This window comes from Mustela nigripes, chromosome 8, assembly GCF_022355385.1.
Source record: "Mustela nigripes isolate SB6536 chromosome 8, MUSNIG.SB6536, whole genome shotgun sequence".
Classification (NCBI taxonomy): Eukaryota; Metazoa; Chordata; class Mammalia; order Carnivora; family Mustelidae; genus Mustela; species Mustela nigripes.
In genome coordinates this window covers 29347599-29359140 of record NC_081564.1, presented here as the reverse complement: position 1 = coordinate 29359140, position 11542 = coordinate 29347599, and the positions used below count along the sequence as shown (strand labels likewise).

General features: G+C 50.2%; 1 protein-coding gene across 5 annotated transcripts in view; it reads left to right on the top strand.

Annotated features, from left to right (window-relative positions):
- Positions 1-11542, top strand: part of GNB1L (G protein subunit beta 1 like) — a 69724-nt gene that overhangs the window by 19310 nt on the left and 38872 nt on the right. For 4 of the 5 annotated variants that reach the window (XR_009405954.1, XM_059409079.1, XM_059409078.1 and 1 more), the window contains 2 exons: positions 7859-8004; positions 8375-8500. Coding sequence is in view for 4 of the 5 variants with exons in the window: in XM_059409079.1 (XP_059265062.1) it covers positions 7880-8004; positions 8375-8500 (251 nt within the window). In the remaining variant the exon portion in view is untranslated. Of the gene's footprint in view, positions 1-5912; positions 5963-7858; positions 8005-8374; positions 8501-11542 lie in introns of all 5 variants that reach the window. The other variant, XM_059409081.1, reaches the window with a different exon arrangement.

Here is an 11542-nt window from a genome sequence, read left to right as displayed (position 1 = left end):
AAAAAAAAAAAACCTAGGTGTCCTGGTTAAATGTTTTAATAAAAAATGGGTATTGGGGCACCTGGGTGGCTCAGTGGGTTATGCCTCTGCCTTCGGCTCAGGTCTTGATCCCAGGGTCCTGAGATCAACCCTGGTGTCAGCCTTCCTACTCAGTGGGGAGCTTGTTTCTCCATGTCCCTCTGCCTCCCGCCCTCTCTGCTCATGTTCTCTCTTGCTTGCTCTCTCTCACACACACATTCTCTCTCTCTCTCAAATAAATAAATAAAATATTTTTTAAAAACACAACAACTAACCTTACATTTCCACTGGTCATCCTGTATTATTTCTTTAATTTGGTGTTGTATTTTGTTTGCTAATATTTTATTTACTATTTTTGTATGATAATCATAAGTTATATTGGTCTCTACTTTCCCTCTGATCAAAACTTTAAATATACCTCATGAATTCTGGTTTATAGTGCTTTTCATTGTAATTTCTTAAAGTTAGTAGATTAAGTACTTCCCATTTCACCTAAAATTTGTTGTATAATAAATGGCTTTAAATTTTTAGTTGGGAGGACATTTAAGTTTTTAAATTGTTAATTTCTGATATAACTGCACTATGGTCATAGTGTGTGCTTATAATATTTCTTCTTTATGGAACTTACTGATGTTTTCTTTGTGACCCAGTATATAATTTTTATACATGTTCACATGCACTTGAGAAGAAGGGCTAATCTCTGTTTTCTGGGTGTAAAGTTCCATATGGATCCATAATATTTACCCCATGGAGTCTTCTATTTCCTTACTTATTATTTATTATTCACTTGCTATGATTTGTACTAAAAATAGTAGTATATCCTGTTCTCCAATTATTGGTGAATTTTTTCTGTGACTCCGTGCATTTCCTGTAGTTTCTGTTTTATAAAGGTGGTGTTTCTGTCTTTTAGTACATAGGTATTTGAAACAATCATATATTCATTGTAAATTGCAGCTTTCAGTATTGCAAAGTATCTGGGTTTGTCAATTCTGATGCTTTTTGGCTAGAATTCAACTTAGTTGACATTGATATTTCAACCCCTGCTTTTTTACTGTTTCTATTTGTCTGAAATACCTTTATCCATCTCTAGTTTTAGCCTTTTGGAATCACTTTAACTTAAAAAAAGAAAGATTTATATATTTATTTTAGAGAGAGAGAGAGAGCAAGTGTGCATGAATCAGTGGTGGGGGGGGGGTGCTGAGGGAGAGGAAGACAAGTCCCAAGTAGAATGTGCTGAATGCAGAGCCCTAGGCTCAGTCTCAGGACCCCAACCAAGATCACAACCTGAGCTGATACCAATCAGGTACATAACTGACTGCACCCCCCAGGCACCCCACCCCCCTTTTTTCCTTATTAGCTTTATATTCTGAGTATTCTGGGTATGGCTTATTATCAGATATATGTGTCATGAATATTTTCTCCTTGTCTATAGCCTCCTTTTTTATGTTCTTAATGTCTCTTAATGAGAATTATCATTTTGAGTTTCAGCCATGTGAGACTGGAGTTTATACAGTTTCAGTTGCGTGGCATATTCTGTTATATGTATGTACCTACTTTGTGCAGTTGATGGCCATTTGCATTGTTTCTAGTTTTTATTGGCATGCATAATATTGCTATGAACATTCTTGTACAAACCTCTCCTTGTACATATGTGAGAATTTCTTTAGGGTATTTATCTAAGAATGGGGTTGCTGCCTCATAAGGTGTGCAGACTAGTCCTAGACTGTTTTCCAAAGTGATTCTTTCAATCTGTGTTCTCTCTTGCAAGATAAAGGGTTCAAGTTGTCCCACAATGTAGTCAACATTTGACAGATTGTTTAATCTTTTGCTAATTTGCTAGGAGTGTAATTATATCACATTGTGGTTTTGACAGGCTTTCCAAGATTATTAATTAGGTTAAACATCTTTTCATATGTTTATTAGCCATTTATGTTTCTTGTGATATATCTGTTCAAGTCTTTCGCTTATTTTCCTTTTTGGCATTTGCTTTCTTATGTATTGATCTGTGTGTTCTTTATTGTAGATATGAGTCCAGTGTGGGTTTGTCTTCCTTTCCTTCCTCAGAATGCTTTTATAATTTTAAGAATGCTTTTATAATTTTAATTTTATAATTTATAATTTTACAGAAAAGTTGCAAGTATAGTATAGTGAATACTTACATACCCTTCACTTATGTTCATTAATTGTTCGCATTTTGCCACATTTGCTTTACCTGTCTGTACGTAGATAAGGATTGGAATTTCTTTTTCTGAAACATTTGAAAACAGTGTGCAGACATCATGATGTTTCAGCCCTAAAACACTGTAGCCTGGGAATAAGGGCATTCTTTTAGGCAAAATGCCATTATCCTGCCCAAGAAAATGAACAATAATTTCATATTTTAAAATATATTATATTTCTTTATTTAGAGAGAAAGTAAGCATGAATGGGAGGAGGGGCAGAGGGAGAGAATTCCAAGCTGACTCTGCCCTGATGCCGAGATTAGACCTGAGCTGAAATCAAGAGTCAGATGCTCAACTGACTGAGTGGCCCAGGTGCCCCACAGTAATTCCAAATTATCAACAGTCTATATTCAGAAACTCCCCAGTTGTTCCTTACCTTTCTGATCCAGTCAAGTTTCATGTATTATATCTGGTCATAATGCCTCTTTCAGTCTCTCAACTTAGAACCTTCACCCTGCTTTTTGCTCTTGTTTTTTCTCTTGATCTTGACCTTTTTGATAAGTATGAGCTAGCTGCTTTGCCCAATATCCTGTAATTTGGATGTGTCTGTTTTCTGCAAGTCATTGGCACAGGTGTACGAGGATGGTGCTGTGTTTTCTGGCATCACCTCAGGAGATAAGTGATGCTGGTTTGTTTACTATTGGCGGTGCCAGCTTCAATCTCATGGTGAAGGTGGTGACAGCCAGATGTCTCCATTGTTAAGGAACATTCTCCTTCTGCGATCAGTAAATAATCTGTAATGTAATACCTTGGCACAGTGCAAATCTCCTGTTTCCCAACAGCCTTTCACCCAGTTGGATCCTTATTCAAATCTGAGTGGTGAATTTTGTGATCTCTTGCTCTCCACTTGTGATTTTAGTCCCTCTTTCTATTTCTTCAGAGCCTTAAACATCTTTATTCTATATGCCTGGATACTTTGTGCTCTAGGGGTCTAGTTCTACCTTTTGTTGTTTCTCATGGCTCTCACTCATGGTGCTGTGTTTCCTTTTTCTTTTCTATGAGTTCTGATTGCTTGCATTTCATAGGACTTTATTGGTGAATTCATTCAGGCCTGTGTTGAAGGTGGGCTCCTTTTTTTTTTTTTTTTTTAAAGATTTTATTTATTTATTTGACAGAGAGAGAACACAAGTAGGCAGAGAGGCAGGCAGAGAGAGAGAGAGAGAAGCAGGCCCCACACCGAGCAGAGAGCCTGATGCGGAGCTCAATCCCAGGAGCCTGGGACCATGACCTGAGCCGAAGACAGAGGCTTTAACCCACTGAGCCACCCAGGCATCCTGAAGGTGGGCTCCTTCTGAGAGACAGACTGAAGTTTTGGAGACCTCCTCAGGTGGTGTAAATTAGGACTAAAGCATCATTCTGGCACCTCTGGTGTAGGTCTACTTCTGGTTCAGTTTAACACTGAGCATTTAGTCCTGTGGGGTCTCATCATTATGGAGATGTTCCTAGGAGATTGTCTACTTTGGGAAGGCCCTAAGCTTTGTCTTCATGGACTTGGAGGTCTTGCCTTAGAACCAGAATTCTAGATTACTAATGTAGCAAATGCCCTCAGGGCAGGTGCCAATTAGGGGGGACTCCGTAGACCTTACTATGTTTGACTTCTGCTTACTTTGGGCCTTTGAAAGTTCTAAACTTTTTTTTTTTTAGATAGCTTAGTGATGTACTGAAGAGTTTTTTTTTTTTTTTAATTTTTTAGAAGATTTTCTTTATTTGACAGAGATCACAAGTAGGCAGAGAGGCAGGCAGAGGGGGCAGGGAAGCAGGCTCCCCGCTGAGCAGAGAGCCCAATGCAGGGCTCCATCCCAGGACCCTGAGATCATGACCTGAGCTGAAGGCAGAGGCTTTAACCCACTGAGCCAACCAGGCGCCCTGGGTTTGGATTTTTATTTTAGTTGTTTTGTGGGCATCTATCCTGTCACAGAGTGGTGCCTCCCTAGTTTCTGCTGGTTATGGAATTCTTAGGTGCCTTGTGGGGCTTCTGGAAGCCGTTCTGTGCTCTCCTGTGGCCCACTTATGGAGGGCTGGGGGTGGGGGGGTGCTGTTTGAGGTACTCGCAGCATCCCACGTGGCTTGTCCTTGCTCTCCCAGGCATAGGCAGTCAGGCAAGATCTGGTGGGCTGGAGTCAGCAGGGATAGTGCTTGGTTGACTCTGGTGGTGGCTTCCCTGCTTTGGCTCACTTCTCAGTACTCCTTGTTGATTCCAAGCTTCTTCAAGGACCAGCGGTCCTGTTGCAGTAAAAGGAAAGGGTTCTGTGACCGAGGGCACGGTGGGTCCTCAGGGCCAACTCAGGGATCAGGCTGTGGTCTTTGGGTACCATCTTCTCCCTTGGTCCTCCCTGCCTCCTCTGTGTTTGCCAGTCTCTAGTTGTTTGCTTGCCTTCCCCATGAGGGGCACTCTTGGGTCCCATGGCCGCTGTGTCTGCCTGAGGCACCATAGCTTGGTGGGAGGGTGAGTGCCGGGTGTAGCCTGGTCCCAGCCACCTATGCCTTTCCCCATGGGACCCTGTCTCCCTGCTGCTCCTCGTGCCAGGAGGAAGGCTCCCTTCTGGGCCCTTCTCTGTGGGGCTGACCCTGAGGCCTGCCAGGCTGCTGCTTCTGAGGTGGGACACAGGGGGGCACTGTCATCCTCCATCCATGGGCCCAGGGCCTGAGGGGCTTTCGGGGTTCGCAGCATTGGTTGGAAAGGCTGTCAGAGTTGCGCAAATTTTGTCAGGTTGTCTTTCTTTTTAATTTTGAAAAGAATGTGTCTCTCGTTGACATCTTGAAGAACAGGCAGAATCCAAAGTTGTACTCGGTGGATTAAGTTTCATGTTCCTTTGCCCTCTGGGAGGAAAAGACGAGTGACAGAACAGGGGAACGAGGCAGTGGCGGGCGGCTGGTACCGTGCACCGGTGTTGCACAAGGGGCTGCGGCCTCCGCTCCAGGCGGCTCACTGCCAGGGGAGATAGGATAACGCGATTATTCTCAATTAGATTAATAAAGAATAATTAGATGTCATAAATCAAGTAATCATAGGATATTGTCATGGGAAAAATATGTAGCTCGAATTAATTAGTTTTCAAATAAAGCGTTTATTTTAATTGCTTGAAATGATGGAGCCCTTAATTGCCGATGCATCATTTTGGCCTGAACAGTTTGGTTGTTGTAACAACGTGACTGGTTTGTTCCCTGCAGTTCTGGGGAAACAATAGAGGAGAACTTGATTTCATCACCTCAGACAGAGCCTTGTGCTGGTGAGGTTCTGGAAACTCCCATCAGGCCGCAGGCAGGTGGCAAGTGTGGGCTGCGCTTTGGCTGGCGCCGCCCAAGGCCCCCCCCGTGCTGCCTGTGCATGTGTGTGAGTGTGTGCAGGCATGTGCGTGCGTGTGTACACATGTGGGTGTGTGCCCTTTGTTCGTGTGCACATATGTGTGCATGAATGCTGCATGTGTGCATGTAGTGTCTCCTGGGAGCTCACCAGTCCCAGGCATGGAGCAGGGGCCATGGGTCATGGAGCAATGTGGGGTCAGGTCTCTGCCCACAGGAGGCCGTCCTTGCGTTAGGGAAGAGTCAGTTGGTTTTTAGCTAAAGCTGAGAGAGGCTTTCAGAGCAAAAACCCTAAAAAAGAAAGAAAGAAACAGGGACTTGGCCATTTGTAAGGTCCATTCTCAGGGACCCCTTCCTTCTCTTTGACAGAGGCGGGATCAAGCAGTGGAGCGGCTGCCTATGGTCTCTCCCCATTAAGGGTGAGCATCTGCCCCTTCCTGTCCCCAGCCCTGCCATGTCTGCTCTTGGTCTTTAGGATCAGCCCCAACCCTACTTCCAGCCCTCATGTGGACCAGGCCTCAGCTGGCCTGATGCTGGTAGTGGCTTTCCACCAAGTCTCTGCAGCGTTTCCCTGGCTCCGGTGGTCTCTGGAGTCTCAGGTCACTACCTGCCCCCCACTCCCCTCCTGTCTGGTGACTAAGAGCCCCCTGGCCTCCAAGGCCCCAGCTGCCTTGATAGTGGCATTTCTCAGGTGTTTGAACCTTGCACTCTAGTGAAGCTACCCCGGGCTCTATTCTGGAGAGAGAGAGTGGGGGGGGGGGGGAGAAGGAAAGGGTCTGGGATGGTTTCACTGAGGGGGAGGTACAGGGCTTCCCGGTGAGGGTGTGGCTGAGTGGTGCCTGGACCAGTCTCCAGCTCGAGAAACTCATGCCCCTCCTTCCTCTGCGACTGCGTGTTTGCTTGTCCTCTGGCTCAGCCCCCATCCCACGTGAGCCTCTGTCTTTGGCCTGGAACCCCCTCCAGCCTCTGGCATTGGCAAAGGCTCCCTCCTGGAGGAATGCTATCTTCTATGCTCCTGTTCTTTGCCCTGCCCAGTTCCCCTGGTGGCTGTGGCTCCCTCAGTGGCCAGGTAGCCTCCTCCCTGGTCTGTGTCCAGGCTGGAGAGGGACAGGTGGGAAAGCGTTTCAGATCCCAGCAGGAGAGGCCCCCTGATGAAGTTGCTGTAGCCTCCCAGGAGTCTGCTCCTGGCCTTTCCCTCTGTACCCTCAGCCTGGCCTGAGACCTGCAGGTTGACAGATGTGCCCCTTGGTCATTGGAGCAGGTCACTTCTGGTCCGGCAACGCCCCCTGCACCATTGCTGGGGTGGGCTCAGTGGTAACCCTGGGAGGCTTCTCCTTTCAGGAGGGTGGTCCCCATGGGACCAGTGATTTGAGGAAGGGTCACTTATCTGTCATATCAGTCCTCCTGGGGTGGTAACTCAGTCCCTACTCCTTCCCCACACACCAGTGCACTGGCCGCTCTGCCTCTTGGTGGCAGCGTGCAAACTTCAGACCTGAATCTGAGGGGCCTGGGGTAGCTCACCAGACCATTCCCTGCCTCCTTTTCTCCAGCAGTGAATGGTGCTGCTTTCCCTGAGGGTGGACGTATAGGCCCTCAGGACCCAGCAGGCAGGGTCTGCGGCACATGTGAGAGAGTTTCCTCTCTATCTTTGGGTCCTGCTCGCTCCCCCAGGGCTCCCACATACCTGTTGTCTGTCCCTCGGTTCATCCCTTCAATATGCACATGCTGAGGAGCTGCTGTGTGCCTGATGCCGGTGGTCAGGCCTGTGGTCTGGGGGGAGCAGGCCAGTGTGGCCCCTGTTCCCTGAGCTTGCTGTGGAGCCAGAGTGGACAGCATGTCCAGCCATGTCATTGCTCCACTGTAGGGAGGAGAGGAGAGGGGCCTCATAAGGGAGGAGGGAGGCTGAATTTGCAGTACTCAGCCAGGCTCAGAGGCAGGACAGATACCTCCAGGTGTGTGGACAGCCCAGGAGTGGAGAAGCCAGCCTGAGGGAGGAGGAGTCACTCCTTCCGCTACCATGGCCAATGGGATTCAGGGACTCAGAGGGTATAGGGTGGGTGAACAGCAGGCCTTGGAGGCCAGAGGCAGGCTCTATGCAGGGTGCTGAGGGTGCGAGTGACCTCAGAAGGGTGCGGGCGCCACTGTGCCCCCCCCAGAGATGGTGCAGGTTAGGGCCACAGTGATGCCATTTGGGTGTAGAGGCCAATAGGTGGGAGGGAAGACAGGCTGAAGGGGCTGGGCAGCATCCAGGGAGGCTCCTACTACCTTCCTGAAGGATGACAGGTGGGTCACTTATACCTTTCCTTGGTCCCCAGGTGCCTGCACCCCCAGCCAGTATGGCAGCCTCCCCACTCCCACCGCCGGACCCCCAGTTTGTCCTCCGTGGTACCCAGTCGGCGGTGCATGCGCTGCATTTCTTCGGAGGAGCCCAAGAACAGGGATGCCCACTCCTCCTCTCAGGGTGAGTAGCTGCGGCCCCAACCCAACCCCAGAGGTTAGCCCATGGTGAATTTAGGGGCAGTGGGCTACCAGTGAGCCAAGGGCTTATTTGGGGAGCTCAGTGACAGGCTCCCTATGCCTTTCCAGAGGAGTGGACTCTGCTGCGGGTGCCCTCTGAGGCTCCTGAGGGCTCTCTGCCTGCCATCCCTAGTAAAGGACCATGTGCTACTTTTACCCTTAGTTCACACGTCCAGCCGTCCTCTAAACTGAAAGCTCTGACTGAAATGCCTGGTCTACCAGCTGGGTGGTTTCTCCGCCAGCCCCACAGAGCATGCTGGGACTGTCCTCCGATCCCTCTCCCTGAGCCTGTGCTTTTGCGCTTGTCACAACAGGTCCCTGAGTGGGCTGGTGCACATTTGGAGCCTGCAGACGCGGAGGGCAGTTGCAACCCTGGATGGCCACGGGGGCCAGTGTGTGACCTGGCTGCAGACACTGCCCCAAGGGCACCAGCTGCTCAGGTGGGTCTTAATGGCAGCGAGTACAGTCCCAAAGGAGTCAAGCTGTGGCCCTCAGCAGGGGCCATGAACTTGCCATGGAGGCTCTCGGGGTCTCTCCCAGCTGCCAGGGCAGCCCCTCCCCATGGCAGAGCAGTGTGATCTCTGCCCTTGGCCCATCCGGAGGCAGTGTCCAGGTCCACTGGGTGCCCGTCGCTGCGGTCTTTGTGACCACTGCTCTGTCCAGGCAGATGCCTACTGAGACGAGCCTGATGGACATACAAAACAACTCTGTAGGGGCACCTGGGTGGCTCAGTGTGTTAAGCCACTGCCTTTGGTTCAGGTCATGATCTCAGGGTCCTGGGATCGAGTCCTGCATCGGGCTCCCTGCTCAGCGGGGAGCCTGCTTCCTCCTCTCTCTCTCTGCCTGCCTCTCTGCCTACTTGTGATCTTTCTCTGTCAAATAAATAAATAAAATCTTAAAAAAAAAAACACACACACAACTCTGCAGTGGCCTGAGCAGAGGCCTCCCTGGTCTGCCAGGGGTCTCCAGTGGCAAGAGCTAGGGGTTCATGGCTGAGCTCCAGGGTTCTTCTTAGAGGAGCTTCAGCTTCCCTCCTGTGGACCCCAGGGATCTGGTGTCACCACACCTCTGACGAATGGTCCCCTTTCCACGCAGTGGTGCAGAACTTGTGTCTAAAGCCCGCCCACTGATTGGGGTTGTGCTTCAAACCCTGAGAGCAGCCACCCTCTCTGGGCACTGGGAGTGCCACAGGGGCGCCCAGGTCCATGGCATTTGGGCTGACTGGTGACAAGGAGAGCAGGGTGGGCATGTGGCACTCCTGACAGAGGAAGCTGTGGTGGGCCCAGCTGTGAGAAGCTGGAGATTGGGCTGCAGAGCCCAGAGGGGCCGTGTTCTGGCACTGCCACCACGGCCTTGAAGAGGTGCCAGGCTGGAGACTCCAGGTGAGAGGTGGGCCAGGAGGTAGCAGGAAGGGGCTGGTGGGGGAGAGAATGAGCTTATGTCTAAGTTTAAGTGAAACTTTCCTGAATGCCCTCCAGGGCAGGTCTGCCTTCCTGCCAGGGACTCGGGTCCTGGGCATCTAGACACCACGGTTCCCAGTCCCCAGAGGACAAGGCCTGTCAGGGACACACCGTTTTGCAAAGCACTTTTGTGCCAGACATGCTGCTTCTACGCCCCTATAGGTGGCTTGCAGGTGATCGAAGAACCAGAGGTATCCAGGAGGCTGGTGGCCTTGGACGCGTGTGCCTGCAGAGCCACACGCTGGTCCTCTTTTCCCCCGGTTGGTGTGACAGGCCCTCCGTATGGTTGTAGACCTTCCCTGATGCTTAGAATAGACACTGCATCCAAATACCACACTAAAGCGCTTGTGCTGGATGCTGCTGTTTGTAAACATTCCTCCTGTGTTTTCAGCCAAGGCTTTAGGACCCTTGGCGCCTCCTGCTCCTCCAAGGCCCGGATGCCTTGGGCTGTTCTCAGGGAACCCCCAGCCCTGGGGTCCGACCCTCAGAAAGCTGGCCTGAGGGGCACCTGGGTGGCTCAGTGGGTTAAAGCCTCTGCCTTCGGTTCAGGTCATGATCTCAGGGTCCTGGAATCGAGCTCCGAGTCGGGCTCTCTGCTCTGCAGGGAGCCTGCTTCCCCCTCTCTCTTTGTCTGCCTCTGCCTACTTGTGATCTCTTTCTCTCTGTCAAATAAATAAATAAAATCTTAAAAAGAAAGAAAGAAAGCTGGCTTGACATTGTGTGGGGAGGCAAGCGGCAAGGGCAGCCTGTGAGTGAATGTCAGACGGTCGATCCTTCCCCTTTCCAAGCCGGACAGCACAGCAGTAGCCGTGCTCCAGGCAGGGGCCTGTGGGTCGGGAGGTCTGCAGCGCAGACGGTGCACGTTCTTGGAATGCCCAGGTGCGTTTACGTTGCACTAGACGCCGGGCGCCCAGCTGTGTTTGGAAGCCAAGTCTCTCCAAAGTGGCTCTTGAGAAAGGAAGGTACGCTTTCATGTCAAGGGGAGGCTGGAAGACAGAAAGCTGGGGGCTTGAGGGCACACCTGTTCCCAGTGACAGCCACCTGGGTGGGTGTGTTTCCTCCCTCTTCTATGGCTACCGTAGCACCTTTGCAGAAGAGTGCACAGAACAAGTTTGCAGACTGTTGTACTATCACGGAGTGGACACCTGGGTAACCACTGAAGTCAGAGGCAGAGCCCTGATGCGGGCTCCGTTCTCGTCCTCAGGAGGCAGCCCCCTTGCCATCATTCTTGCCTTACCATTGGGAACAAGCATGTCCAAAAACCATAGACTTGTTAGGTCTGTTTTTTTTTTCTTACTTACAAAAATGGCACCGTGCAGAACAGCTTCCTTTGTATGGGACTGCTTCCGCTCAGCTCTACTTTGTGAGCTCCACGGTGGGTGCGTGTAGCTGTAGGGCTCTGTGTGGGATTTTCCTGTGCGCTGTTCCACTGGATATGTGTGAATGCTCATTCTACTGTCAGTGGAGATCTGGATCATCCACTTGGGGCTGAGAAGCTTAAGGATTAAGACCCCAGTCTGGGTCTCCAGGCACCCGGTGCATGCGTGTCTGCAGATTGGACCCTGGACCCAGAGGTGGGGCATTGGCCACAGGGTGTGCATGTACTGGGTGGCTCAGAAGGTGCCAGGCTGCCCCTAGTGCAAGTGCCCCCACCTCTGCGCTGCTTTCTGGGTACAGCCTCATTTGCATTTTCCTGACCACTTAATGAGCCAGCCCTCTTCTGCAGTCGTTAGCCACTGGGATAGAGTCTCCCTTCAATCCGCATTTCTCTAGCAGACTGACTACCTGTTCTCATTGAGTTATAGGAGGTTTTTTAATATTCTAGATGTGGCTGATATTTATATCACCAGGTGCTGTTCCCACAAAGTGACTTACAGTTCTCACTCTATGATGTGTCAATGAGTGGAAGTTAGCCATTTAAATGGGGTCAGAGCTGCCATCTTTCCCTTATGGCTGGTGCTTCTGTGTCATGTGAAGGAGTCCCAGCAACAGGTCATGAAGACCTGATCTCTCAGGAGCTTC